We start from the raw sequence: 27,487 nt of genomic DNA, 5'->3' as shown, positions 1-27,487 counted from the left end.
AATAAAAAATATATATTTTGGTAAATAAAAAAAAGTTATAAAATTTTGGTAATTTTTTATTTTTATTATTATATTTTAGTAAATATCCCGATAAAGTGACCTTGGATTCCTTAATAGAGTGGTTATTGCTATTAGAGTATACATGCTTTAAATGTAGGAAAGGAAGATACTTCCCCGCCAATTAGAGCTAATTTATATCTTGCCAATCTTGAGACGCCTAAAACAGAGCATCCATACCCCTCCCAGTATATTACTTCAATCGTGTTCCTAAAGCCATAACTTAAAGAAGAAAAATCCTCCGAATGTTGACATTGATTGATGATCAGGCACTCCCAACCAAATGGCCCCAAAATCAAAGTTCTCAACTAGTCGGGAACGAGCAACCAATCCACTGGTGTGGTGTGGTGCTATCATCTGCACCATCTTTACCATAGCAGTCATCCTCGGAGGCATCGTTACCTTCATAGGATACTTAGTTATACATCCCAGGGTGCCGTACGTCAGCGTCATGGATGCTCACCTTGACCATATCCAGATTTATTATGAGGGTATTCTGGAAATTCAGGTAACCATACTAATTAGAGCCCAGAATGGGAACGAAAAGACACATGCAAGCTTCTCGGATTCGAGTTACAGCCTAAGCTTGAATAGGGAAGTGGTAGCGCAGCTGGTAGCACCACCCTTTGAAGTAGGCAAGAACAGTTCGGTTGATTTTAATTATGTAGTGCCATCTTCACCCATACCCTTAAGACCAGATCAAGTAGAGGATGTGGACACGGGTTTGAAGAAAGATTTGATTATATTCGATTTGAAAGGCAGTAGCAGGGTGAGATGGCGAATAGGGAGCCTGGGTTCAGTTAGGTACTTGTGTCGTCTCGAATGCCAGTTGCGTTTCCATCCTTTGAATGGAACTTACATTCCCTCGCGCTATAGTTCCAAGGCCAAATAATTTCCTCTTTTCTGTTTTTTTTTTGTTCTATATACATACATCTACATTCAATAATGAAGCCTTTCCATTTTCTTTTGTATGCTCTGTTCTGTAAATGCACCAAAGCATCGACAACAGTTGTTCAACCTCTTCGTACCCAAGTTGCCTTTTGTTTTCATCATCATCGTCATCATTATTTATTGGTAGGGGCAACAAGGATTTCAGGCACTAGCTTAAAGCCCAAAAGCAGCCAAGTAAATACAATGCAATGCAATAAACTAGAGTTGATCATGGGCCAGGCAGGGCCCAAACAAAATTCTAAGCCTATTTCCTAGGCCCAGGCCTAACCCGGTCTGAAATATGGGATTAAAAAATTGTCCAAGCCCGGCCCAAAATGAAATTGCTAAACCCGACCTGGCCCAACCCATATTAAATTTTTTTAGCTTATTTTATTAAATAAAAAAATTAAAATATAATAAATCAAATACATTTAAAAACATAAAAACAAATATTAAAACAAGAAACAAATAAAAAATGATACTAAAACAATTCTTAAAACAATACACAAATTGAAAATATAATAAAAAGTGATTATATTAAAATTGAAACAAGTTAGAACTAAAATAATAACCAATTTAATAATAAAACAAAAGTTCTACAATATCGAAATAATATTAAAAACGACAACATACAACATAATAAATAGCTGCAAAAGAACAATAAAACACCACAAAAAGTAGCACAAAAACAACACCAAAACAGCATCAAAACAACACCAAACAGCACAAAAAACAGCATCACCAACGACAACAAAACAGCACCAAAAACCTACAAAATATAATCAACCAACCGGAATATCTATATATTAACCAATCAACATATTTAATTTTATAACAAACTATAAATTGTAAGCTAAATTAAATTGTCAACAATTAGAAAGGAAGGTAACCTAAGAAACATCATCCTCATCATCTTCATCGTCATCATCATTCTTGCAACCAATTTCTAACATGAAATAAGAATAAATAATTAGATAATCAAAATGATAAAAAATAATATAAAATTACAACAATAAAACGAGAATAATAATTACCCGTTAAAAATCCCTTAGCTCGTATCCAATCATCAAAGCAAACAACGGCTTGAACCGTTTTTAGCTTAAGTGAACTCCTCAAAGGTGTGATAACTTTCATACCCATGTTAAAAGTCGATTTGGAAGCTACAGTCGATATTAGAATTGCCAAAAGATCACAAGCCAATAATGAAAGCTTATTATATTGAACTGAACTTTTGCTTCAATAATCCAAAACATCTATTTGACTATTCAACTCAAGCTCCAGTTCTTCCAAATAAATGTCCAACTGTGACTTTTCACTCTTAGTGCTAGATTCATTTCAATACCATTTATAATCATCACTTTCATCAAAACCTCCCCCAAAATCAACACTATTAACATTGTGTTGATGCAAACTAGAATCAACAGAATCTTTATCCGAAACATTAGAACTCCCAGCCAAGAGGAAGACGTGGATTGGATTTCTTAACATACTCATCAAACAAGAGTCTAAGATTGTTAAGAATGGTTTCAACAAAATCCGAAGAATGAATACCATAGATTGTAGTACAGTAATACTGCACATAATTCAACTTGTAACGAGGATCTAAAATTACAGCACATGACAATATCAACGAATACTCAGCCCAATATTTATTAAATTTCTCTTGCATTTGCTTAAACATTGGAGTTAAAAAAGAATAAGGACCTTTAACGGTATCAAGTAAGACCTTGTGAACCTTCCAAACCCCTCTAAAATAAAGATTAGCCGTTGGATAATTAGAACCAGAGAAAACACAAGTCACATCATAAAAGACTTTCAAAAATTTGCAAAGAATAGCAACATTTCTCCACTCCTCATTAGAAAGTGCAAACATTTGATAATCTTTATCCAATTGGCCCCAATAATCTAGCACATATTTATAGTAAAGAGAAGATTCAAGCATCAAATAAGTAGAATTTCATCACACACACACATCTTGATGCAAATTTTTGGTCACATTCAAATGAAAACTTTTGTCGGCCACATAATAAAATCTTTTCCTACGAATTCTCGACTTTTTTATGTACTTAATTCCATTTTGAATCTTACCAACAACATCATCAGCAAGTTCCAAACCAGCTTTAATTATAATATTCAATATATGTGCACAACATCTAACGTGAAAAAAATCACCATCACACAAAATAGCTTGGTTCGCACGAAAATGATTTTTAAGACAAAAAACCATAACATCATTATAAGAAGCATTATCCAAAGTGATGCTAAAAATTTTCTTGTCTATACCCTATTGAGATAAACATAAAACAAGTTCATCCACTATGTGCAAACCATCATACGGAGGAAATAAAGCTCTAAACCTTATGATTCTCTATGTAGCTTCCAATCTTTGTCAATCCAATGAGTAGTAATGCAAATATATTCATCATTAGTATGCTTCGAGTTCCAATTATTAGAAATTAGACAAATTAAACCAGGTGCTTTAGCCAACTCTTCTTTAACATGATCTCTATCTTTTGCATAATACATTAGGACATCCCTAGCAACTGTATGTCTACTTATATTCTTAAAATTAGAACTAGCAATTTTTATCATGTATCTAAATTTCAGTTCTTCAACTATCCTAAATGAATGCTTGCCACACACAGGAAAAGTAGAAACAGCTCGACGGCACTCATCGGTATCAAACTTGTAGTTTTTTTATAGATGGACCACTCCTAATGATGATTGAGCGGCTATGGTGTATTGAGTGATGTCATTATTAACTTATTTTCAAACAGTGATTTAGATGACGTCTTAAATGAGAGGTTCCACTAGAAGATTTAGCAGAAAAGATACTCTTACAGTGATTACATTGTGCCTTCAATTCATTTTTGTTCTTTGCATTCAAGCTTTGTCATTTCATCCCACACCTTTGAAGTGGTAGACTTTTGACGTTTGAGAGCACTTTCATACTCATTAACCCCATCATCCACAGATATAGGAGTGTTCAAACTAGCCATAAAAACTCAAGTCCTGAAATCCAAATAAACCAAAAGATTATATAATTGTTCAACAATTGTATATAATATATGAATTATTCTATATTATTATTTACTATCATAAAATGTTAACCCAAATTAGTCCAAATTATTCCTGAAAAAAAAGGGAAGATACAGAATTTAAGTAAGTTTTAGAGCAGGAAACATGGCACAAACTCTTTAGGATTAATGTTGGAAATTCTAAGGCACAACTTTAATAATAATAATAATAGAAAATATGAATGGTTTAAAAACAAACCATAATAATTTGATTGTTTCTTGACAAACACGGCTTCTATATACATTCTATCATTATTACTCACAAGTCAAACAGAATTTGTTCAGTTTTCAGCAATTTAAAGCACCATTTTTAAAACTCCCAACCATTTTCATGAAACATCAGATCTACTTCAGCATTCAAATATTCATTTTTTATATTTATAATTGATTCACAGATTCCCTAATAAAAATAAATAAAATTATCTTTATGATTTGAATTCATTACGTAGATTTTTTGAAGTAAACATATAATGTCGTTACGTAGATTTTTTGAAGTAAACATATAATGTCGTTAGGCCAAGAAGCTAAGTTCCAAATCTCATATATATTTTTAATTGAGTTTATGATTATATAATTTTTTTATACAATATTTATAATTATTTATAATTTAACCATATCCCTTAAATAATAGGATATATACAATTCAATGCATTAACAATAATGTTAATATCAATCAAGCTAAAACTTAATCTGTTTGTATACTTTTTTAATAAAACATTAAATTTATGGTTTTAATGATTAATTAGAATTTAAATTCAACTAATAAGGCTTTAGTTTATTAACAAGGTCAAACTCCATATTCAAGACTCACAATTTATAAATATGTGAACTCTCTTCTAAATTTATTTTTTAATTAATTAATTAAACTTGAATTAATAATTAAATTTAACAAAAAATTTAATAAAAATGGAATTTGGATAATTAGAAGAAAATGATTGAAACAATGCAACTTAGAGTAGTAAATGATCGTACACATGGCCTTAAAGTGGTAAGAGAGTTTCTAAAACATGGTTGTGCATTCACAGTCTGCAACATTAGACCATTGCTCTTTGATCAAGACATACAAGCCTACCACCAATATTTTCAAAGGAATCCCAGCGATAGACTTGAGGGACCCTAAAGCAAAGACCCTCATAGTTAAGGCTTGTGAGGAATATGGCTTCTTTAAGCTAGTCAATCATGGTGTTCCAATGGAATTCTTAGAATGTTTAAATGTGTATATCACTATAGGTATTGAAAGAAAATAATATTGACTTGAGTTTTGGACAAAAAATTCTATGAAGGAAGTTAACAAAAGTTTGTCCAAAATATTATTTTTGTTATTTCCCAAAATCCCAAAATGTGTTTTTTAAGCACAATCTCAAACTACCGGGTCTACTTAAATTTTAAAATATAAAGATTATGAGCTCCTTAACAAATTGCCTTCCTCTAAGTTTCTTGGCAACCAAACAGATAGGTAAACCATAAACAATGTAAGAGAGAAACAACAATATACATATATAAAAAGGCAGCGAAAAATATACCCTAATGTATTGACCCGACGGATCTCTCTCAGCAAAATCAAAATTGACATCCAAATGCAATGACGGAATCCATATATTCTTCCACCAATTTCCAATAATCCAATTTCATATGGTTGTTTGTACCTTGAATCGAATTTCTAATGAATTTCATACCAATCCCATATTCTCCCCCCATAATGCTACTCGCATTTTAATTTTATTCCCCCCAAAGTTTTCACAAAATTTGTGAAATTTCAAGGCAGCAAAAAATCCTTAAAAAAACACTTGAAATTTTGGAGACAAAGAGATTGAAAAGAAGAAGTGGCAGAGGCTAAAGAAGTAAAAAAACGCAACTTAGTTGTGGCCGATCATTATTAACTTACATACTTGAATGATCATTAAATTTAAGAGTTCCACTTTTGGTTTTCGAATTAGAACCAGATGGACGACCAACCATTTTATTTTATTTTACTTTACTAGATTTCTAGTAAGTACAGCAAACCCTAACCGCATACAAAGGAATCCTACACAAAAACAGAGTGAATAAAGCAGGGGAACATAAAACAAAATCAAAATTTTCCTTCATTTTCTCGATGACCAAACAAAAAGAAAGTGAAAATGATATTTCTTACCTGAGTTAGTTGAGGAAATCAGGTGGGCGTCGGCGACAGAGGAAGCAGGTGGGAGGTGGAGATGAATGTGGTGACTGGTGACTGGAGAGCAACGCTGACAGACAACACTGATGGATGGGTTGAGGTGGTGGTGAGTTAGGGATTTTGATTCTGGAATTGGGAATAAGAGGAGAATGCACCAAAGTGAAAGTGAAATCAGAAAAGTAAAGTTAAAAATTTAAAATGATTAAAAATAAAATAAAATATTTATTATATAATTCAAGCCGAGCCAGACCCAGGCTAAAAAAATCTTACCCGAGGCCCTGCTCGTTTTCTAAATGGGGCTCATTTTTTTCCAAGCCCATTTTTCGGGCCTATATTTTTGCTCGAACCCTCCCATTTTTCAGGCGGGCCTTCAGCCCGGCCCATGATCAGGTCTACAATAAGCAAAAGATAAATAAAAAAAGGTAATGTAGGGTCGGGGTGACAGTGGAACCTTGCTTTTCTTTCTGTTGTCTTAGCCTTTCTTTTCTTATCCATGTTGTCTGATCTAATCGATGCTATTATGTGTTTCTTTTTATCTTTAATTAGGTATGTTTCTTAGGTAAGACTAGATTGAATGCTTATATGTAAGACAATCAACTCCAGAAAAACAAATAAAATCAATGTGGAATCCTTGTTCATCCTCATGTAAGACTGAAGAGAGATGATATTAACAGCTTTGTAACAGAGAGTGGCTAGTCCGATTCAATTATGTTTACAAAGTTGCTGATGATTTTTAAATTAAAAAAATTTACACATCTAGCTCTGGAAATTTGCAGATTCTTAGTAAACCACCTGGATAATGTTTCTTATAGTAATGCCAATGTTGACTAATTTGTAGTTTTTTACGGCTCAGCCCCTCTCTTTTTGACTTCAAAAAGAAATAAAGAATTTCAATAGATAGTTTAAAAATGATCAAATTTAAAAGAAAAAAACAAATGATTTATTGTGAAATTATATATTATCAAAGACTTGAAAATTAAATTTACTTGATTTCATTTTTAGTATCATTTTACTAATAAAGGCCCGTTTATTTACGGAAATAGGTCACTTTATTTATTATTTATCGGAATGTGCCTAAAATATAAAAACGCGTCCATGTAGGAGCGTTTTAAGGGGAAATTCCATAAAAGTGTGTCTTTGGGGGAGCACTTTTTCCATGCCAGCAAAAAACACACTGACGTGGATGCGCTTTGCTGACATGAAAAAAACACTCCTTCAAGGGCGCACTTTAGCCCGTGTTTTTCTAGGGTTAGGACTATTTGCATGTTTAGTGCCTAGGGTTTACGGGTTTTAGTGGTTTAGAATTTTGTTAAAATAATTTTGGAATTTATTTATTTATTTAGGGTTTAGGGATTTTAAAAAATAAATTAGGGTTTGGGGATTTTAAAAAATAAATTAGGGTTTAGGATTTAAAAAACATTAATTAAATTAGGTTTAAGGTTTTAAGAAAATTAATTAACTTAGGCTTTAAGGGTTTTTTAAAATAATTTTGTGTTTAGGTTTTAGAGTTTTTGTAAAAGGGTTTAGGGTTGAGTCTTAAAAAAATTGTATTGACAAGATGGATTTTGTATTTTTTTTTCTACAGTAGTTTCTGAAAAATTAATTTTGAGAAGACGATTATGAAAAAATAGTGACAAAAACGCTTCAAGCAAGATGCACTATTAGCAAAAGTACTGAAAAAACTCCCACTTGGACGTTATTTTTCTATAGTAGTTTCTGAAAAAATAATTTTAAGAAGACAATTCTAAAAAAATAATGTCAAAAACGCTTCAAACAGGATGCACTGTCAGCAAAATTACTAAAAAAGCTCCCATGTGGACGCTCTTTTTCTACAATAGTTTCCGAAAAAATAATTTTGAGAAGACGGTTCTGAAAAAATAGTGTTAAAAACGCTTCAAGCAGAATGCACTGTCAACAAAAATTACTGAAAAAAGCTCCCATGTAGACGCTCTTTTTATACAGTAGTTCTTGAAAAAATAATTTTCAGAAGGTGATTTTGAAAAAATAGTGTCAAAAACGCTTTAAGCAAGATGCATTGTTAGCAAAATTACTGAAAAAAGCTCCCACGTGGATGCTCTTTTTCTACAGTAGTTCCTGCTTGGCCTTAGGCTATAAATGAGTCAAATTTCATTCTCATGTTGCATAAGTTACAGTAAGAAAAATTAGAGAAGTTTAGAAGAATAGAAATTGAAGATAAGTGAACATATTAGTGTTATATTTACTATGATGGTAAGGTCCGTGACACCGAGAACGGCGTTATTTTTTATCAGAGAACACAGTACGACTGATTTTTAACCAGAAGATAGATTTGATAGAACTTCATAAAATAATTAGGCGCAAAATCTTCGAAACGATGCCAATGAGAGTTTCGTCTATTAAGTATCAATTTTGTGCTTCGGTTGATCCTGGGACATATGACTCATTTGATATCAAATATGGTTGTAGTTTGGAGGGGATGGTGCAGACTTATCTCACTAGTGGATCACCCTATCTTGAGTTATATGTACAATTTTCACCGCCAAATGAAGCATTTGCGACTTTAAAATCTACTGTTGTTCGAGAGGAATACACGACCCCTACCCGACACTCTGTTTGTGGGAGGCAAAACACGGAAGTGCCTGTGTTTGGTGGAAGTATGGAATACACAACCCCTGCACGACACTCGGTTAGTGGATGGGACATGCACCTCTGTGGGTCGATGTCCGATGTTGGAGATACGTACTAGGGAATGACATCAACCATTAATGGTTGGCAATCCACGTCTAATTGGGGACATTACGAAACGTTCACAAGAAGGGATGATGTACTCCTTACGGTGTCCATCGGCGAGGGGACCCCGTACGTTGCAGATGATGGTAGGTTGGATGATGAGTCCGATGTGGATCCACCTTCAGAGTCGGGCCCCAATGATATAGAAGTTGCATTATTTTCTAAACCGAAGCCTGTTCCAACTGAACCTGAAGACAGTGAAGAAGGTTCAAATGAAGAAGAAGAAGATCTGTGATTTACGACGTACTCGCCTCCAGCCCACATACATAATGTCGATCTATCAACAAATGATGCGTTAGAGTTTCTAGATCTACCATACAAAAGGCGTGACCATACAAGTTCATTGTTGGATTCGGGTGAACTGGAAGTTGGTAAGGAGTTTTTCAGTAAGTATAGTTTTCTCGGTGCATTGAAACAATATAGCATCATGAACGAGGTTCACTGTCACATGGTTAAATCCAAATCTGAAAAGTTCAAGGCTAAGTGTGCAGTGCAAGACAGTACATGTTCATGGAAAATCATGGCTTCGGTTAGGAAAAAGACAGGGTTGTGGAAGATAAAAGAGTACAAAGGTCCACATATGTGTGTTGTCAGTAGAGTATCACTGGGTGTTTAGGGTTTTTGAATAATACTGTTATTATTTAATTTTGCATTATTTAACGTACTTCGTTGACAGGTGTTTCACAAGATCATCCCAAGATAGATTCAGATATGATAGCTGGCTTAATACTACCGATGGTGAAGGTGGATCCTAAGACTTCTACGTCGATCTTAATTGTTAATATTCGTAGCCAATTCAAGTACACGCCTTCTTACTGCAAGGCCTGGATAGCTAAGTAGAAGGCGTTGAAAAGATGCATAGTGGGTGGGACGCTTCATATAATAAGGTGTGGCAGTGGTGTTAGGTGCTGGAGAGATACGTCCTAGGTTGCGTAGCAGACCTTGAAATGGGCTCTGCATACTACAACGACCGGTTGCTCTGTGGATGCCAAGTGTTCAAACATTTATTCTGGAGCTTTAAGCAATGTTGGGAAACATTTGTGTATTTCAAGCCACTGGTACAAATTGACTGTACCTTTATGTATGGTAGATATACCCATCAACTATTGCTAGATGTGGCACAGGATGGTGGTGGGAGAATCCTTCTAATTGCGTTTACAATAACACTGGGAGAGTCAGGTGACGACTAAGATTTCTTTCTTTCTTTCTAGGTTAAGGAGGCATGTTTGACCCCAACCTGATATCTGTGTTATATCAAATCGGGGCACTAGAATATTAGCCGCAATTGAGCGACAGAGAAGCCTATGGGATCATACACACCATCGGTATTGTCTAAAGCACGTTGCGTCCAACTACTACGGGTAATATCGGTCTACCACTGAATGACAACAAGTGACCAACATGGGTATTTAATCTCCACTAATACAATTTTGTTTGTAATATTCAATTTATTCTGAATGGTAGAGGGGTATGTAATTATCGCTATCAACTTAAATTGAAAGGGTATGAGATCAATAAGGATCGTTTTCATGAGATGTTGGCGATTTTGCGGTCACTTAACGATCAAGGCGCAGACTACCTCTATAACATACCTTTCAAGCAGTGGACACAAGCATACAACAGTTGCCTACGATATGGTTATATGACTTCAAACCTGGCTGAATGCATAAATTTTGTTCTAAAAGGAACGCGTCATTTTCCTATAACCTCCGTTGTACGGGAAATATATTTCTGTTCGGTGGCACTATTTCCAAAGTGAGCTGCAAGTTATAAAAGCTAAATGTAAGGATGCCATGTATAGTGTCGAAAGGTATTGCAAGAAATTAACAAGGCAAAGGCGCGGGCCAACACCATGCACACAGTGTGTCACGATCGCAACAACTTAAGGTTTTGTGTGACGGAGTTCGACAGACTGAACCAAAGTATTACCGGCTGGCAATACCGTTATCCATGCGCTCATGTAATTGCAGCTTGTTAGAATCTCCGTTTGGATCCTATGAAATATATCGACGAAGTGTAAAAAATAGAATATATGTATAACGTGTGGAGACACGTATTCCCACCGGTCCCAGATAAATGTAAGTGGTCATCTGTATCGCTTGCTCCGTTTAAGTTGTTATTGGATAGAGAATTACGTCGCAAACTAAAAGGTCGACCTTGCTCGAGTAGAATACGTGATAATATGGATATCCGGGAAATAACGAACCAACATAAGTTGTGCGGATGGTGTAGGAACCTAGGTCATACAATTCGAATATGTCCAAATCGAAATAGTTCATAATTGTTTAAATAAAATTATGTTGTATTATTTCTATTACCTTATCCAAAAGAACTTCTATTTTATTAAATAGGACAAAATATAAAAATAATTGACTATTAAAATATTCAAAACAAATTTTATTTTATTAAATGAAACAATATAAAAACAGTTTGTACAAATATATTTAAAAAATTCAATGCATGTGCCGGTCAAAATCAGTGCCACATGGGGGGTGGTCGATGGTTACACGCTAGATTCTTTCTTGGTTCAGCTTACGGTGGGGTTGCGGTTGTTCTGGTTGTGGGTGTTGGTGTTGGTGTTGAGAAGATGACCCACATTGATAGAACAAAGAATAAGTAGGTATTTGCATCACCCACGGTGGAGGTGTTTGAATCCTATAAGGCGATGAGGATTGGAAATAAGATGAGCCTGTAACAACCGATTTTTAGTGGTGTCAAAAATAGTTATTCGAGGCCACCAAATCCGGTGATTAAGTTTGTAAATATTGTTATTTAATATTTATGAGCCAAATATGGATTTTAAAAAGGATTTTGAATTGATAATTTGTGTTTTATAATAATTTATTAGGTCAAGTGATTTTAGAAAATGAGGTATCGGGACCTCGTTTCTATAAACTGAGCTGTAAATATTTTTATAAATATTTACAAAGTGTCATTAAGGTAGTATTAAAGTTTTGTTAAAAAATTTTAATTTTTTGATAGTTAATTAATTAAAAAGGACTAAATTGAAAAAGGTACAAAACTTGCTAATTATAATAACAAAGTGACTAAATGGCTTGATTAATAAATAAGGAGGGTTGTAAGTGATAAATATGCCTAAATCAATGGATGAGGAGGCATATGAATAAAAAATAATAAAATAAAAGAAACAATGGTAAAATTGTAATTATATTGAAATTAAATAAGACAAATTGAAATTTAAAAGCATTCTAGGCTTTTCTTCTTCAATTTTCGATTTGCAACAGAGAAGGGAGAGAGCTCAAGCTAGTTTTTAATATTTTTGTCTCATGTGAGTTCAATTCTTACCTGTTTCTTATAATTTTTATGTTTTTTAGATTGTTGCAATTAGGTCCAACTAAATCTTACTTTAGTTTTTGATTTTGTTAAAGATTTTGGATGTTGTCATTGATGAATCTATATGATTTTTTTTTATTTTAAAAGATGAATTTGAGATATTAGTTGTTATTTAAAAGTATTTTGTTAAGTGATTTTAATGAATTTTTCAATTAAGGATTAAAATGTTAAAATAATAAAAATACAAGGGTTTGTTGTGAAATTATTGCAAAAATGGGCTGTATTGAATGTCATGAATATTTAGCTAGCATGGGTTTGCATTAAAAATGGTTAATTTGAATGTTTTGGGTTAGGGACTAAATTGAATAAAAGTACAACTTTAGGGGTAATTTTATAAAAATATAAAAATGATCAAATTGCATGAAATGAATTGTTTTAGTGTCTAAATTAATAAATTGAATGAAATTATTAATTTAGACCAAGACTGGGTGGAAAATCAAGGAAAATAGAAAATTACTAAAATACCCCTGAATCTTGGTATTTCTACAATTTAGTTAGGTAAGTTCGTATGAACTGTGTTGTGTATAATTTTGATTAAAATGAATGTTAATTGGTGATTGGTAATATATATGTTCTATTGTTGGAATTGAATTATTGTTGGAAAAATATTATCGAATTTAATACTCAGTTTGGATTGAACGCGGGATTTGAGTACATTCGTGATTTGGCGCATGACGGTATTGGAGGAAGATATTGACAAATTACCCAAGTAAACCGGGGTTCAACATTTGTTGCGAACTCCCATGTTTTACTTTCTGTTTAGTTCTTTTGAGCTTCTATTTAACTCTTATAAGTTTCTGTTCAGCTCTTACGAGTTTTTGTTCAGCTTTTCAGCTTTTGTTAACGATGTACTCATATCCGTAAGTCATTCTTCGAATGGTAAGATATCAGGAGTTGTCTTGGATGATATATGTATATGTCCAGTAAGAGAATGATATGTATCATGATATGTATCATGATATGTATATATATTAATATCTTGATATGTTATACATATCTTGATATGTTGATATATGGAAATTATGTAAGTTGAGATGAGCAATAAACTCAAGTGTGACATGTTGAGAAAATAAGTTTATCAATGTTGAATTTATATGAAAAATGTTTAAGTATGCTAACAAGTGTTGTTGTTTGATTCTTAGGTAAGTGCCAAACTATTGGTTAAATGGTAATATGTTTATTTATATGATGCATTAAAAGGGTAAGTTCTTTTGGTTTAATTTTATTTTATATTTAAGTGACATATGTGAACCTAATTGCATAATATTAGATTATATTGATGTGTGTAATTGAAAATGAAAATAATGAATTGATATTATGTTGATCATTGATTGAGAAACTCGAAGCCATTACTGCAAATTAGCTCTGTAAGTTTATTAATAAGAACTCAATTATATTTCTAAGTGTTTATGAATATTAAAGTTTAAATGATGTAAAATTATTGATATTAAATTGATTTGTTGATAGAACAGGAATTGTAAAAAGTTACGAAAATGATAATTTCTAATATCAATGGAGACAGGTTGCATTTGCACATAAGATCATAGCTGGGCTGTGGCATTCTAATGATAAGACCATAATTGGGTTATGGCACTACGAATGTAAGACCATGGCAGGGCCATGGCAATGCATATGTAAGACCATAGTTGGACTATGGCACAAATGAAACGTGTACCAGGGTTTCAATTGTCTTCACAGTATTTATCTATTATAGAAAATAGATGGTTTCGACCATCGTTTAGCACACTTTATGTGAGCTCCGATAAAGGTTCTGATTGACTTCACTACGACAAATATGGAAAGGTATGATGTGCTAATGATTAAAGTATGAATATTCATGAATACGAAAGGTATGATTTAAGAGATGTTATGTTTATGTGTTATATCTTACCATGCGACGATATCGCTAAGTTATGTGTTTAATCATTAGCTTGTGGCTATGGTGGTATGATATGCTTATGGCTTGCATGTTATGCATATGAAACGAGTGTGAAAAGTAAAGAAATACAAATGAGAATAAAGAAATTTGGAAGAGTATAAAGTTGTTTAAAACTCTACTATACTTGGGATAATATGTATAAGTGATACTATGGATTTACTAATTTTGTGAGTTGTTGAATAAGGTTTCTTGAATTGAGTGGTATCAGTAAATGTTTATTCTTGATAAGTGTAAATTTCATAATGAAATGGATTGATATGATTAAAGTTTATACGAGCTTACTAAGCATTAATTACTTATGTATTTGTTTTCCTTTACTTTTTAGATTATTGGAAGCTCGATTAGGTTGGAAGCTTGTCGGAGATATATCACATTATCCATCGGTTCTACCGGTACTTTCGAATGTTTTGATTTTGGTTATAATGGCATGTGTAGGTATTTTGTTTAATGTTAGCCTATATGTAATTTGTTGAGATTAGCCCCTTATTTTGGCTTATTTTGGATGCCTAATTATGGATTGTTGATATGTATAATGTTGATTGTAGGTTGACACAAAATTGGGTGAGAAATATGGCTTGTAAAATGGCCTATTTTCGTCCACACGCGTGTGTGTCTCAACTGTGTGTGACACACGGCCTGGTGACACAGTCGTGTGTCCCCTGTATCTTAAATTTACACAAAACAAAATGCTTACACGGCCTAGCACACGAGCGTGTGGCTTAGCTGCGTGACCCAAGTCAGAGAGCTCACAAGTTTTGATACGGGCTGGGACACGGCCGTGTGCCCCTATTTCGAAAGCCCACACGACCTGAGATACAGGTGTGTCTCTTGACCGTGTGAACCACACGGTTTGAGACACAGGTGTGTCTCTTGACCGTGTGAGCCACACGGCCTGATCACACGGGCGTGTGTCCTTTGCACCTTAGAAAAATTTTGATGTTTTCTGAAAAATTCTTTAAGTTCCCAATTTAGTTCTGACTTATTTCCAATGTGTATTTTTGAGCCTCAAGGGCTCACCTAAAAGAAAATATAATTGATTTTGATTGGTTTCTAATATGAATGCTAGATGAAATAAAATGTCTAATATTTAATCTGTAATCACTGGTAATGCTCTGTAACCCTATTTTGGTGATGGATACGGGTTAGGGGTGTTGCAGAGCTCCCCAACGGTTCCTCATGCGATCCTTCTTGCGACGATGGCCTATATATCATCAATTGAGTTAGAGTCATCGGGAAAAGAGATGCACCGAGCCATGCATTCCAACCTGGCATAGGACTGGGAAAAGGAAACATATAAGGGCTAGGATACGCACTTGGCATAATCTGAAGGGGTTATGGTGTGGGCGTTGTCGCTTGAAGCGTTGGGCTCGGTGATTGTGTGGGCGCTGTTGATGGGCCCACCCCGTCATCCTTTCTCCTTGGATTTAAAGGGCCCCGTCGTTCCCTTTCGACACGGATTTGCTGACGCGTCTACTCTTCCAAGAGAAATATGGGTTGCCATGGATCATAAACCATGGCAAGTAATACGACGCGCACGCTAACACTGGAACGATGATCGGCAACTTCCAATTTTGGCTTTATTTGGTTTCGTCGCCCATTACATCTCTTAGTACAATGTTGCCAACACAGCAAACCCCCAACTAAGTTCGCCAGCTGCTCTAAAATCAACGAGTTTTAATAGTCACCTCAGATGTACGAGGTTTCGTGACAAGTCCAGCATCAGATAACCTTCAATGATCTCAAGGATGTATGCCCGAGTATATCGTATTCTTTCTACTTCAGTTGAATCATCCCCCAGCTCTGGGAATGTGTCTCGTAACCAGCCTATCTCGATTCGACCTCCGTAAATATTATTCAAAATTGCACCCAAAATATCGTAGCATATGGCTCCCCAATCAGCAGATTGAACAGACCCGGTGAGAATGGGTCCATCCACCAGCAATCCCAATTGTAACTGCACGTCCTCCAAAGTGATAGTACACTCCCCGTATAGAAGATGGAATGTGTGCGTCTCAGGTCTCCACTTCTTTATGAACACGTAATGAGTTTCAGGTCCAACTTGCACCCCCGACCTATATTGGTCACGTGCCAAAAACCCGCTTCGTTCAAGTAATTTTCTATCAACGGTGATGGAGAATCAAACATATTACGAATATAACATTGTAACACCCGATCTACCAACTGCTATAAAAAATTATAAATTAAAATTAATTAAAATTACATAAATAAAAAATTTTAAATAATATTCAAAAATTGAAATTAACTCTTACCAGTTTCATTTGTTCGAAGGAGATATCCCCGGCCATTGCTAACACGATCAAATATCTTAGAAATTATAAAAAATATACTAATTTAGAAGAAAAAAATTAAAGAAAATAGTAAATTAAAGAGAGCTTTGAGAAATTTAGGAAGAAATTTGAGAGTTTTTTTGATAATTTTGGAAGAAATGTTTGTGTGAAAAAAATAGGAGGGAAGTTTATAGTTTGTTTTTTTTTTACCGTTGAACCCCCAACGGTCAAAATTTTAAATTACTGTTGGGGTGACCATTAGAAGTCAAAAACACAGGCTAAAGCGCATCCTTGAAGGAGCGCTTTTGCCATATCAACAAAGCGCGTCCACATCAGCGCATTTTTTTGCTGACATGGCAAAAGTGCTCTCTCAAGGATGTACTTTTCTAAAATTTTCCCTTAAAATACTCCTACATGGATATTTTTTTTATATTTTTTACTTATTCTGATAAATAATAAATAAAGTGACATTTCTATAAATAAAATAGGAAATGAGCCTTTTCTTAATAAAATGGTCCATTTTTAGCCGTCATCTATAAAGCAGAAAAACAAATCCAGTGAAGTTGGCAATTCTGGGAATAGGATATCCAGCAATGCATTAATCATATAACTGGATATGAAGCCAAAAAAGAAATAATCCAACAAACATAGGGCAGTGTCGTAAAATCAAAGAGTAGAAGATAATAAATCATGATAAGATAAAACTTAAGGTTTGTTTCCATCGATAAAATCAAATATAAAATGCATGTAAACTAGAATGCGTGTCAGCGAGGGCGCGCTCTTGGTGCCACCTTTCTCCTCCCTTCCTAACAGCTTCTATTTCTCTCTCAAAAGACTCAGTTGTAAGTAGTAGATTCTAAATTCTAATTCTTCTCATTCTAATTGTAGTGAAATTACTTTGATATCTTCTTCTACAGCTCTCCCATCGCTTTCTCTGTAACTGTTCTGAATCATCCAGGTTTCTTTATATATATACACACATTACTTCCTGTTGATTTCCTTTCTTTGAAATGCTTTGTCTCTGCCTTTGCTTTCGTCTTTTTCTGCCTTTTTCTTTGCACTGTATTAATCAAGGGTTTAATTAATGCGCCGCCTCTGCTTATTCTTTCAGATCAGTTTCTAATTTTACATCCTAATGAAAACCCCCTTTTCCTCTCTTATTTAACTGTCTTTTGTTTTTGGACTGGATGAAATTTGAGCCTTCATAGCAAATCTAGTTCTTTATACTGTTAATGATCGGTAGTGTTTTTTCTTCTTCTTTTTTTATCCGCATGTTCATTATTGTGCAGCACTATTTTTTTTTCTCTTGTTTTGTTTTCTTAATGAAAGATTCTCTCATTTATTTAAATTTGATTTGTTCTGATTCTCTACTTGTAAAGTCGTATTAATTAGTTTCCAACGTAAGCCTCTTATGTTGGTTTTGAGATATCATTACACATTGTGCTAGCTTTTTACTTTAAGGAGAGAGAATAGGGTAAAAAAAAGGTAGAAGGAAATCATTTTTGGATTGGGTTGTCGTCATGGAAAACAATTCTCTCTCTCTCAACAGAAATTTGTAAATTTCGATGAAATTAATTGTGGAATATATGCAAGGTAACTAAAATATGGTTATGGTGCCACAAATTTTTATATGCATATATTGGAACTTCACCGATACATCAAGTATATAGTTTGTGCTTTTTATGTCTTAGTACTGCATGCGTTTGGATGTCATCTTAGAATAAGATTTGTTCATTTAGGGAATGGAATTTTCTCCAATGGCACCAGAGAATCTTGTAAGGAAGGAAAACAGACTATGGTAGCTGCTTTATATTAATTAATGCATGTATGGCGCATAGATTTTTGGTCTCTTGATAGTTTCTATTGTCAGCTTCTTGCTTCTAGATGTAGCTTTTGCGTCTGATATGGTGCCCATAAACGGTGTATCACATGCTGAGTCTTCTTGTGACGTTACTTACTAAAATCTAGAAAATAGTAATAGTATTAAGAGAAGAAGAAAAGTATTTTTTTTTGGTGAAAAATAAAAAACTAACTACTACTCAAAACATTTATCCTATTATTCCTAAGTTTCTCTAAATTGTTTGCATAATCCAATTTCCTCTTGCTAATTTGACCCCAGCTCTGTGCTAAACTGTACTGTGTTGCCCAACTTACTGAAATTTTAATAGTTTCTAAAAGATTCCAAGAAAAGTCCCTGGAATATCTTTGTTTTCACAAAGGTGACTTTATGTACAAGATTATGCTACTGCATTTTTTGAAGCTGTGTCTTTGTTACATTTGGTTTTTTTCAGGTGGTCATAACTTATGGTACCTAATACAAAATGATGATGTAACTCAATTGCTTTTTTTCCCATTTACTGGTTCAATTTTTTGCAGAGGATCGCAAGCTGAACCTTTAATTATGGTTATGCAGTATGTGGGAGTGTGATTATTAAGAAGAAGCTCCCTTGATTAATAATGGCTGGTTTTATAATGCTTTTTCCCAAGGTAACATAACAATGCGGTAATAATGCCATTTTCTCTTTGCAAATTGGCACATTGTCTGAAAACCTTCTTTATTGCTATTAAAACATGTATGCAGATGGTAAAGGCAGTAGTTTCCTTCCACGTGAATATGTTCTGGAAAGCAGTACTCTGGACTGTTGCTATTGCATCTCTTCCTGTACGAGTGTTGACTGCCTTGCAGAGGGAAAGGATGGTTAGTTTCAATATTTGATACATATGAGTTGCAAGTAAAGTTCTAACAGGTGCATATAGCTTAGAAAGCTGAGAACCCATACTATGGTTTTTCTAATGTATGATTCATTCCCATCTCTGCTATTTCCCCTTTTATATATCTAGTTGCATTTATTTAGGAACGTCTGAGGATTATCATTCGTTTGGTTAGAAGCTGAAAGTGAGTACTTTATTTTGGTTCCTTAATAAGGGAAGCTATAGCTATTTTAGCCTTCTACCAAATTTTTATTCTTATCAACTATCAAGGAGCTGCAAATTATTATGATAAAGTCTACACCTTTTTTATTTGCACAATATCTTTAGTCATCATAAACTAATTCCTAGACTTGCTTTGAAGTCTTCTCTGCTGTCTTATTCATAATTTAAAATAAGAAGCACGGCTTTGCTTGCAGCTAGAACAGCATCTGCATGAGATTCAGTTTGAGTTGGAGACTCTTGTTTGGGACAGGAAGGAGCTTGAGGACCATCTCCAAGCAGCTGTTAGAGAAAGCAGAATTATGGAGTCAATGTTAATTGAACTTGAAGGGGAACATGACAAGGCTATTGCCAGGATTGAACTATTAGAGGGTGAGGTAAATATCTTAAACTATCTGTAAGTTCGAAAAAAATGAATTGTGCACCAAGAAAGTTAATCATATATATTTATTTGTCTGGTAGGTATACCAACAGAAGTCTAAAATTAATCCTTGGTGATTGTAGGATGTAAACTGTAAAACTTGTAGCCTTTAGAGCAAGGCTTCTTCTTCCTACCCCATATTTACCCAAAATGTGACTGATGATTAAAAGGTATCATAATCAAGTATGGACCATCAGTCATTTATGAACACAGAAATTATCATAGAACCATAAGATGCACCATCAAACTCATCCTGATAATTTATCCTGATTTACCGAGATACTACCCTACTTGTTTCCAATTTCCTTTGTATGACATTTATGAAAAAGCAGTTTGGGAAGACCTTAATCCCATGTTTACGTTAACTGAGACTACTATCCACCCTACCAGTTGCAGGATTTAAAGGATGAAAACCTTCGGCTGAAAGAAGTTCAAGGTAAAGCGGCATGCAGTTATAGAGGTCATGATGCGACAAATAAAGACAAAAGTCTGAATACCGTTGATGATAATCATGTCATTCCCTACAGTATTGCATCATGGGTTTCCAATTATAAAGGGAGTGGCATCTCCTTCCAGGAGCTGATGATGAACAGAGAAGTATGGGAAGGTAAGAGCAAGAGTACTACTGAAATGATCAATTTCTTAAAAGCTGGCCCTGCACCAAGCGGATCCGTGGAAGTATTTACACCCAGTGTTCAAAATTTGGAAGTTGACACTGTTATCGAACAACGAAAAGAGGTTGCACTTTCACAGACACTTTTTAGTGCAATATTATCACTCTTGGTTGGAATGATTGTCTGGGAAGCTGAAGATCCTTGCATGCCTCTTGTGGTGGCTCTCTTTACTGTTGTTGGCATGTCACTTCAAAGTGTGGTTCAGTTTTTCTTCAGTATAAAGAACAAACCTGCTTCTGATGCAGTTGCCCTATTGAGTTTCAATTGGTTCATAGTTGGGACACTCAGTTATCCAGCACTGCCAAAGGTTACCCGTATGCTGGCACCACTGACCTTGAGCCTCGTGGACAGACTAGCAAGCTGGCTTGGTATCTCATTCAACTAGCTTTTATATCCCATGGAGTACTCATTGAGATGCATATATGTGTGTTCTCCATAGATTGTAAGGTAAAGGTTTTTACCATTTTTTCTTTCTTGTTGCTGCTTTTTGTTCCGGATTTGACCTCAACATTTCAACAAGTTTGTATTACCATGTAAACTTGTATGAATGTGTCATGGTGGACAGGGCAGAGTTGTATAAGGAAAATAGCTTCTTTTTTAAATACAGCACTAGTTAGTTTTGTTTTGTTTTGTTTTCTTCTCCCCTTATAACTCCAATTTCTCCAGCATTATATTTTATAAATATATATGGTAAGATGGGAAGTGCAAAAGATAATTAAAAAGGGGATATTTAGTATCAGCTTATGGAATTTGGATAGACGGACAGAAAGGAATCGTCGGTGAGTCTTCCACTTGCATTTATTTATTATGTATGCCCTTGCCCATTCAATTAATGGCACTGCTTAATTTACTAAATTTTATTTGTGGTTTTTTGGGTAATGAAGTGGGGCAAGGAAAAAGAAGGGAAAGAATAACTTGAGTGTTTCTACACTCTCTTATATAGCATGTAATTTATCTTTTGTTTATTTCAATTTTAGTTTAATTTAGGGTTCGGAATGAAATTTTAAAGTTGGAAAACATTATTTTTGTTTTATTCGTATTTATGAAAACTAAAGGGAAGTTTTCTTTTTCTTCCCCATGTGAAGAATCAATAAGTATTCATTGTTTAATTACGTAGATTGAACTAAATTCCAAGTGTTAACAATAACAGTAAATAGAAACAGCTTAGAAGTCTAAAAACAAATTTCGGTTTTTGTCAATAGATCTTAGCGGTTGCATCATAAACACTTCTTCATTCAGTGTCTTGAAGGACGATTCTAAATTGCTATTTGGAGCACTATAGTTGGTTTGGCCACAAGACTGAATGTGTTGTGCAAGATATCTAAATGCTATGTGCCCTTAGCCATCAATGGTCTTTATTTTATACAACCATTTACAATCAACAATGTTATTTCTCGGAGGTTTAGGAACCAATTCACAAGTTTGTGTTTGGGGAGTGATGCATGATTATTGTGCTTGGGGCGAGGGTTGTGGGTGAGATTCAATTGGTGGATTAAGAGGTAGGGGTAGGACAGGTGGAGGGAATTGGGTAGTTGCGCTAAATTCATTTTGAATCATGAAGGTAGTGACTTGGTAATAATAAGTAGATCGGAACTTGGAACATTAGAAGTCATGATGAGAGAAAAGAATTAATTATAAGAGATTTATAACTTACCTTATTAAAATCATCGATGATTCCAAGTAAACGATCACATTCAATGTCAAATAGTATCTACAATTTGTTCTAATGAACTAGTTCTCATAACACTCGTATAAGAGTCTCAATAAACTTCTAAATAGTTTTCAAATCATGGATCCAATCAAATACTAAATATGTAATCTATAAACTTCATATCAAATAGTATAAACACATATAAGATATCAAACAAATGTAGAAATATAAACTCTCAACGGTCTTAATGTTATTTCTTTAAAACACAATACTTATCCAAAGTATATATATGATCATATTTTTCTATGTCACACTCATGTATACGTAAATAGTTTATATGGACATGTCAAATTATAAACAATAATCTAACTTGAAAATTACCTATAGCAGTTTTAATCTGATGTGACTCTAACTCAATTTAAATTTCAACTACCTTTTTTCTCAATCATGCCTTCAACCTACACATAGAAAATAAATCCAATGTACTAAAAAAATCTTTACTTAGTGATAGTATGATTCCAATTTGCCCAAATGTTAATTTAAACTAAATCAAAATAATTTAAATATTTAAACAATTATATATAGTTCACATATCAACATGCATCATTTATGACTTAAACGTTAGCACAAACTTTTAAGATTTTCAAGACATGTGAAAATTGGCCACTCTATGAAACCACAATCATTCATTCACAAACAAACCATTCAAACCACAATACAACTATTCTCTTTAAATAAAAACAAAGTTTCATTTTGTGGCACTTAGTAAACCTTGAGGAAATATCCAAGTCAGATATATAGAGTTCCTATTCTAGCCACCACACCATTGAACAATTTTTATCCTTCTACCCCATCATTGGTACATATGTTTACATATAAATACTTTCACCACACCATTTTGTACAAAGTTCATCTAATTTCAAACAAATATCTTCGTACTCACGCATATCCTGTACACATATAATTTGGTATTGTTATCCGCTCTTTATTGGCATGTCAATTATATCAAATAGCTATTCACACCAAGTGTACAAAGGCAATATTACATTATAATCTAATATTTTTTCCTTTATTCACAAGTGATTATATATACCATTCACAACCAATTTTCATTTGCTCAACTATACATTATTCTTAGAACTACTTAATGAATATTAATTACAAACACATAACATTCAGTCTTAAAATGTTTGTCCAAATCACAACATAATTAACACGCATTACAATGTTCCTTTATTTTGTTCTTGACATCACGATGTTCCAATGCTGATAGCGAGATGTCTTACTCTAACTTGTTCGACTTGCACATGTAAGTTTTTCAACACTACGACATTACTTTGCCAACGTCGTGATATTCCTTATTAACTTTGCTCAACTTGCAAAAGTAGACCATTATCGTTGCAACATTACCTAGCCAATGTAGCAACAACCCTCACAAATTCAGAAATTTACACCATTGAATCTTTCAACACCACGTTTGATTTTTAAACCAAATTTCATACATAAACTCTATAATACTCTAATACCATATGAACCATTACTCTTTCACAACAACATAATATTTGATATATATATGCACACACACACACACAAAAATAAGAACCAAACCATATAGCATAGTTAATATCATTCACTAAAAATTTAACATCATTAGTTCACTATATATATATAATATAACATATAACTCAAGCAAAGTACTAATCTAAATAAAAATCATAGAGAGCTTACATAATTATCCCAAGCTATCTTCAAAATCCTTCAACACTTCTTCAATCTATCATTTTTTTTCATTTTCTTCCACTTCTTTTCTCAGCTGCTTTCTCTTCAAAACTTAACATGTACTAATATTAATTTCACATATAGCATAAATAATATAAATTACGAAGGTAGAATGCTTAATTTAAATTTAGCACTTCTCTCCACTTATCTCTCTACCTAGCTTCTAACCAACTCCTAACCTAACTCTTCTTTACTCCATTTTTTTAGAATCAAGCTTCAATTCATTTAAGTAATGACCTCAATAGTAGTTTTGCTAGATGAGGGAACACTTTGCATGAAAATTTCAAGAGCAATAGAATAAGAAAATGAGGAAAAAGAAAGCACCCAACTTTATTTTCTTCTCATGGTTGGAAAAGATGAAGACTTCTAAGTTTTCTCTAGATTTTTTCACTAAAAATTACCTTCAATGCCTAGGATCAATCATTAAAGACTTAATGGTGATCCAATGACCACTATTTAACCTCATCATTTTCATTTTCACTTTCATTTTTATTAGTACAAAAATTCAATTTATATAGTAGTCTTTGAAAAGTATACTTTACTCCTTTCATAATTCAGCTTCATCAATATTTAACTAAGGCTCATATAAGTCATTTCTCAATACTATTAATTAATATCCTTTTAATTTGTAACATCCCATACCCGACGTAGTTGTCGGGTCCGAGCTACGAGATATTACAACTACCAATTTAGTAAATTCAAATCATTACTCAACATTTAATCATTTAAATATGTAAATAAATAGCATTCAAGTACATAATGTATTACACAATCATTTTTGGGTCCTGCACGAGCTTACGAAAGTTCTTTTTTTTTACATGGGCTTGAATTAGGACTAAATTGTAAAGTTTTAAAAATTTAAGGTCAATGTTGCGACCTCACAATCTCTACGTCGTGACGTCGCCAACTCAATAAGTCATGTCGCGACTTTGAACACACTGACGTTACTACGTCACTCACTATCAGCACCATGTTGCAATGTTGGACTTTTGTGGTCAAGACAAAGTCCCTATTTTTGGCAAAAACACCATTTGGTTCTTATTCATAAAGGTGCATACTACCTAAATGGTTCACATAACCTTATACCATTCAAAACCAACTCAAGTCCATACCATTTCATGTCAAACAAATCACTTAACCATTCCAATCAAAGCCAACACAAACATGAGTTCAACCTATTCAAAATCAATTCATTGCATTACATTCTTTCAATTGCCAAATATACCTATGTCAAAACACATTAAGACATGCCATAGAAATTCAATACATACTTTTCTACACCTTATATGCATTAATGAGTAATAGGCCTTTAGCATGAACAACAATAATCAAGTTTCAACTACATATTCCAAGCATACTTCCAAGCATCACTTCCAAATATACCAATTTCAACCATTCATTAATGTAACACCTCCTACCCAATACCGTAGCTAGAGTCGAGCTCGAGGCATTGCTTTACTTAACTTATTAGTTCGGGGCATAAAAATTTGCTTTTAAAATTTATCTCACTATTTATGATAAAGTTATCCACTGGCGCAGCAGTCACTAAATCATTTATAACTCGAGCTACAGAACTCAAAATTTAAATCTGTAAATTTTCCCTAAAACTAGACACATATATCTTCTTACCATAAATTTTTTTAGAATTTTTGATTCATAAAATTCATATATTTTATTAGTTAAAGTCTCTCTTGTTTCACCACTCGACTGTCCTGACCTCTTTCCACTAAAAATAAGTTTTCTCATTGTAGGATTTTCATATGGTGTTCTCACTTGTTTCTAAAAAAATAGACTCAATAAGAAATCTAAAAAAATAAATTTAAACTTATAAATATTTTTGTACAATTTTTATTGATTTTCTAAACTCAAAACAGGGGACTCCAAAAACAGTTCTGACCCTGTCTCACCAAAATTCACATATCTCAAAATATAAAATTCCTTTTGCTAAACCGTTATTTTTCCATGAAAATAGACTCAACAAGATTTCATTCTATATATCATAAACCCTCTAATTCATCTTATACTATCCTAAGTGATTTTTCAAAATCACGTCACTGCTGTTGTTTGAAATCTGTTTCTTTGCAAATTTTACTCTTTCATGATTTCTATGCATAATTTATTACATAGACATGTATAACAACAAACACCTTCATACTTAGCTATTTTGACAACCATTCATCATTAGATATTTACACATCATTCTTTAGCAAAATCATAATACAACATTCAAAATAAGTAAGTCTCTATACATGCCATAGTTCAAACATAGTTTATCATAAAATACCGAGTCGTTGTGGTTGATAGTGTGAACGATCTCTGACGTCTTTAGGATCCTCGACTTTGATTAATAATGCTATATAAAAAGAAAATGAACAAAGTAAGCATAATGCTTAGTAAGTTTACAAGTAAATAAATAGCAACAGTAAACACAAATAATAATAACCAAGTAACATAATCTTTAATTTCCTCTTTACTTGATCTCTTACTCATTCACTTACTTGTTTACTTAGATAACTCATAATTATGACTTACTTTTCTCTTACTGAAATGTTGATTCTCAATGGGTAACGTAATATACTCTTAACTCTTATAACTCACTTGAACTTGCCATTTATGCTTTTAACTGAACTTTCATGGACATAAGTTATTTACTAGCCCGTTGAACCACATTGGAATAATAAGGATACTTGGGTCTCTTTATGATAATAACATGCCAAAGTCATGTCCCAAACATGGTCTTACATGGAATGTTTCATGTACTGCCAATGCCATATCCCAGATATGGTCTTACATGGGAGTTCTCATATCGGTGCCCATGCCATGTCCTAGACATGGTCTTATGGGGGACCTCTCATCTCGGTGCCAACTCCATGTCCCAGACATGGCCTTACATGGGACCTCTCATCTCGATGCCAACGCCATGTCCCAAACATGGTCTTACATGGGACCTCTCATAATCTCAATGATGCCAATGTCATGTCCCAGACATGGTCTTACATGGGATCTCTTTACCCAAATGTCATGACATTTGTATCTGATACACTCCTTATGTTTCAACGGGACTTTTTAACGCTGATTCTCTATCATCTCATACTTGAGTCAACATTAAATAAATTCATGAAATAAATATATAATTGCTGGAAAATAACAACATTAATTATTATTATTAAAATATTGCATTTATTTACCGTAAACTTACCTCGGTAGCAAATATAGCCAAACTTATCAATTTAGTCTTTAACTTTATTCTTTCCTCGATCTAACCTCGAATTCCATTCTTCTTGATATATATAATAGAAAATTTAACTTATTTAATACTCACATTCATTAAAACAGCCATCGACTCTAACTTTGGCACAATTACAATTTTTCCCTTAAACTTTTACATAATTACGCTTTTGCCCAAAAGTTCAGAAATTAAACTTCATCTCATATTCTTATGTTATATAACATGCTGAA

At 33.6% G+C, this 27,487-nt stretch overlaps 2 protein-coding genes and 1 long non-coding RNA gene across 6 annotated transcripts; 2 read left to right on the top strand and 1 right to left on the bottom strand.

The window, feature by feature from the left end:
* The first annotated feature begins 340 nt into the window (after window positions 1-340).
* On the top strand, window positions 341-949 carry LOC107900699 (uncharacterized). Its single transcript, XM_016826386.2, has one exon. It carries the CDS (start codon window positions 341-343, stop codon window positions 947-949), a length of 609 nt encoding a protein of 202 aa, XP_016681875.1.
* Window positions 950-1,766: 817 nt separating this feature from the next.
* On the bottom strand, window positions 1,767-6,604 carry LOC107900700 (uncharacterized). 2 transcript variants are annotated; one of them, XR_005916870.1, is made up of 4 exons: window positions 6,493-6,604; window positions 6,199-6,348; window positions 2,022-3,999; window positions 1,767-1,933 (listed from the first exon to the last, which is right to left on the bottom strand). It is a non-coding gene; the product is annotated as an uncharacterized lncRNA (long non-coding RNA). The 2 variants fall into 2 exon arrangements; XR_001685010.2 differs by lacking the exon at window positions 6,493-6,604 and having other exon boundaries at window positions 6,199-6,396.
* A 10,656-nt stretch (window positions 6,605-17,260) lies between these two features.
* On the top strand, window positions 17,261-21,223 carry LOC107900701 (uncharacterized). Of its 3 annotated transcripts, none has more exons than XM_016826387.2 (5): window positions 17,261-17,414; window positions 18,949-19,059; window positions 19,154-19,270; window positions 19,701-19,880; window positions 20,315-21,223. In XM_016826387.2, exons 2-5 carry the CDS (start codon window positions 19,030-19,032, stop codon window positions 20,981-20,983), a joined length of 996 nt encoding a protein of 331 aa, XP_016681876.1. In that variant the 5' UTR covers window positions 17,261-17,414; window positions 18,949-19,029; the 3' UTR covers window positions 20,984-21,223. The 3 variants fall into 3 exon arrangements, with proteins under 3 accessions (XP_016681876.1, XP_016681877.1, XP_016681878.1); XM_016826388.2 differs by having other exon boundaries at window positions 17,310-17,530; XM_016826389.2 differs by lacking the exon at window positions 17,261-17,414 and adding an exon at window positions 17,565-17,811.
* The last annotated feature ends 6,264 nt before the right edge of the window (window positions 21,224-27,487 follow it).

The sequence above is a fragment of the Gossypium hirsutum genome, chromosome D08, assembly GCF_007990345.1.
Source record: "Gossypium hirsutum isolate 1008001.06 chromosome D08, Gossypium_hirsutum_v2.1, whole genome shotgun sequence".
Taxonomy (NCBI): Eukaryota; Viridiplantae; Streptophyta; class Magnoliopsida; order Malvales; family Malvaceae; genus Gossypium; species Gossypium hirsutum.
Note: the sequence above shows the minus strand (reverse complement) of the source record. Positions and strands in the feature narration are given on the sequence as shown.